Source organism: Haliaeetus leucocephalus, unplaced genomic scaffold, assembly GCF_000737465.1.
Source record: "Haliaeetus leucocephalus isolate CR32 unplaced genomic scaffold, Haliaeetus_leucocephalus-4.0 Scaffold656, whole genome shotgun sequence".
Classification (NCBI taxonomy): Eukaryota; Metazoa; Chordata; class Aves; order Accipitriformes; family Accipitridae; genus Haliaeetus; species Haliaeetus leucocephalus.
The window spans coordinates 9810248-9813358 of NW_010973092.1; the positions used below are offsets into that span (position 1 = coordinate 9810248).

General features: G+C 60.6%; 1 protein-coding gene across 2 annotated transcripts in view; it reads right to left on the minus strand.

Moving 5' to 3' along the window:
* EBF1 (early B-cell factor 1) overlaps positions 1–2230 on the minus strand; it is a 282327-nt gene extending 280097 nt beyond the window's left edge. For both annotated transcript variants that reach the window (XM_010578999.1, XM_010578998.1), the window contains exons 1-3: positions 2097–2230; positions 498–654; positions 87–163 (exon numbers count right to left, since the gene is read on the minus strand). In XM_010578999.1, coding sequence (XP_010577301.1) covers positions 87–163; positions 498–654; positions 2097–2230 — 368 coding nt within the window. The remainder of the gene's footprint in view (positions 1–86; positions 164–497; positions 655–2096) is intronic.
* Positions 2231–3111: the final 881 nt, after the last annotated feature.

The following is a 3111-nucleotide window of genomic DNA, read 5'->3' on the forward strand; positions in this document are numbered from 1 at the left end:
GTGCGCCGCCTCCCCCCGGCCTCGGGTGGGCTCTCCAGCCGAGGAGGAGGCGAGGAGGGGTGGTGGGGCTGACACTGGGGGGGGGCTCCCAGCCCTTACCATTGCTGTAGAGCAGCTGCAGGCGGTAGTGGATGCCGTTGTTGGTCTTTTCGCTGTTGGCTTCCTGAAGTCAAAGAGGACGCGGGAGGCCGGAGGGAAAAAGGAAAAAAAAATATATATATATATATGTATCATATGAAGTTTCTCTAACGCTCGCACGCCGGGCGGCCCCGGGGCCGGACGGGGATGGGTCTCGGCCCCCTCCCCTGCCCCGGGCATAGCGAGGGATGGAGGGACACCCCTTCCCCGGCTGCCCTCCGGGACGGGGAAAGAGTAAAGGGCCCGGGAAGCGGCGGTGGCTCCCGGGACGAGCCGGTGCCGTCGCCCCGGGGGAACGGAGCGGGGAGGGCCCGGGAGAGGCGACCGAGCCCCCCCCGCGGGCCACCGGGGCTACTCACCTTCTCCTTCTCCACGAAGCCCACGAAGGCGGTGCGCTCGATCTCCACGGGCTGCCCCTGCCGGTCGTAGAGAGCCAGGACGAAGTGGAAAAAGTTGGACTTCCTCAGGTTGGAAGGAGGCTGCTTCTCGAAGTGAGCCCGGGCCAGACCCACTCCGCTGGGACCAGAAAGACGCGGGTTAGCGGCAGCCCCGACGACGCGGCCTCAAGCCGCCGCGTCCGTTCCGTGTCCTCCCCTTCTGCCCCCCAGTCCCTGCCTTCCCCCTACCGGGACCCGACTGGGCTCCCCCGGGGCTGAGCATCGCCCCCCCTGCCCTCCTCCCCCGAGTCGCCCCCGGGGCTTTTTCCCTCCGGGCGAGGGGAAAGGCGTCTTCAAGCGCGGCCACGCCGAAACCCCGCGGAGCCGGGAGAGCGGCACAAACCCGACCCCATCCCGGCCTGCGGCGGGGCCGAAGCGCCAAGCGGGGGTGTGTCGTCCCCCCCCGACCCTCGCCGCCCCCGGCACCCAGTACCGGCACCCACCAACCCTCCCCGGGGGCCGTGCCCGCCCGCAGCCGGCCCTGCATGGCCGGGGGAGCCGCGCTCAGCCCCGCCGGCGCGTTGCCCCGCGGAGCGGCATTTGGTCCTGCCACTTCTCAAACTCGGCTCGAAGCTGTCACCCAAGCGCCCATGTGCCTTATCTCTTTCAGTTTCAGTCCTGCGAGCTTTTTTTTTTTCCCTCCCCTCGCCGGAGTGGTGGGTAAACACGGCGACGGCAGCCGAGGAGACAACTTGAAATATTTCAGGGTTGTCCCTGCAGAAACTTTCCCTTCCTTAGAGGGCTCCAAAGGGAGGGGTGCGGGGCGAGGTGGGAGACACCGGGAGATGTCAACATTAAACTTCTTAGCTGATGCCGGCTCCAGGGCTCAGGCTGCGAATCTGGCATCAGGGGTTGTTGGGGTTTGGGTTTTTTTTCGCGGGGAAGAGGATGGGAACGAGGGGAAATAAGAGAGAAAGCGAGGCTGGGCACAGCTTCGCAAATCCAGCTCCTATTTGAAGGGATTTCTTTTTAAAAAATCTAAGATAAGTGGCAGTGGTTTTACAAAGGAGCTTCGAATTAAATTTCTCCTCGAGAAAGCTTTGCAAAACTCCCTGCTTATCGGAGGAGAAGAAGGGAGGCTGCTGATTCTGACGGGGATAAGAAAGCGAGGTAGAGAAATATATTTTGGATATATCCGTGCAGAACTCGCTGCTTATCGGAGGAGAGAAGTGTCGTTTGGAGATCTTAAGGCTAAATCAGCAGCAAACATAGTTTTGAAAACTCCTTCCTCCGCGCGGACACAAGAAGCTAGAGAGATTAAAACCCACCTATTCCTACCTAGCGAAACTCGCCGCTTCCTTTATTATTATTATGCTTATTTAATAAAAAGTCATTCCTACGGGACAAGAGGGATAAGTATTTTAACTGGCGACATCTACGCGAAACTCACTGCTGTTAGCAGAGCTCCAGAGCCGGCTTTTTGGTGGTGCAGGGGGGAAAGGCGCTGCCCGCGGGGAGCAGCGCTGCAGGCGGCGTGCGCCCCGGGGCGCGGAGCGGGGCGCGGGCGCGGAGCCTGCCTACCTCTGAGCGGCCGTGCTGGCGTCCAGGACGCCGGCTCCCTGCATCCACGTCCGCACCGCGTTCATCCCCGCGCCGAGGGGCTCTTCCTTCATGCTGCTCCCACTCCGCTGGATGCTTTCCTGAATCCCAAACATGAATCAGAAACAACAGCGCAAATCTTCCTTCTTTACTCAAAATAAAAAAAAAAAAAAAGTGATAAAATCGCCAGGCGGACTGTTATATATGGGGTTTTTCTCTCTTTCTCTCTTTTTTTCTCTCTCTGCAGCTGATCTCTGGAATCAAAGCAAGTCAGAGAAAGCAAACACAGGCACGCACATTAAAAAAAAAAAAAAAATCCAGAGGCAATCAGAGCCCGGTTTTTGTCGCTGCTGTTTGCTGCGTGTGCAGTTTGTTTGGGTGCTTGGAGGGGCTGGCGGGGTGCTGGGGGCTGGTTGCAGCGCTCGCAAGCCGGAGGAGTACTTGAAGTCCCTTTTGTATGAAGACACCCCTCGGATGGCAGCAGGCAAAAAAAAAAAAAAAAAAATCTCGGATGGCAGTTTAAGAAACAATAGGACGAACGGGAGCTGCGGCAGGCTCTGCTACATCAAGTGTCATTTTCCAGTGACAAGAGAGGCAAGTTTCCCCCCCCCCCTTTTTTCCCCCCTCTCTCTTTTCTTTCTTTCTTTTCTCCCTCTTTCTTTTCTTCTCTCCTCTCCCAGCCGAAGCGCTCTCTCCTCCCTCCTTCAGCCGCGCAGGAAGCGAGTTGCCGGAGCCGGGCGCACGCCGGGAAGGGAGCGAGAGGGACGCACCCGCGGCGGCGGCGCGGACGGACGGACGGAGGGAGACCCTGGGGCTCCCGGTGCCCGCGCCCCCTCCCTCTCCCGCAGCGCCGGGGCGGACTCGCCGTCTCTCCCTATGGGAGCCACTTTGACTGTCCCCGCCGCCGAACACGAGCCCCGCAGCCCCGGCGGGCGGGGGGCGGGGCCGGCGCCGCCACGCCCCCTCATTTGCATCGCGTCACCGCTCTGCCCCCCCC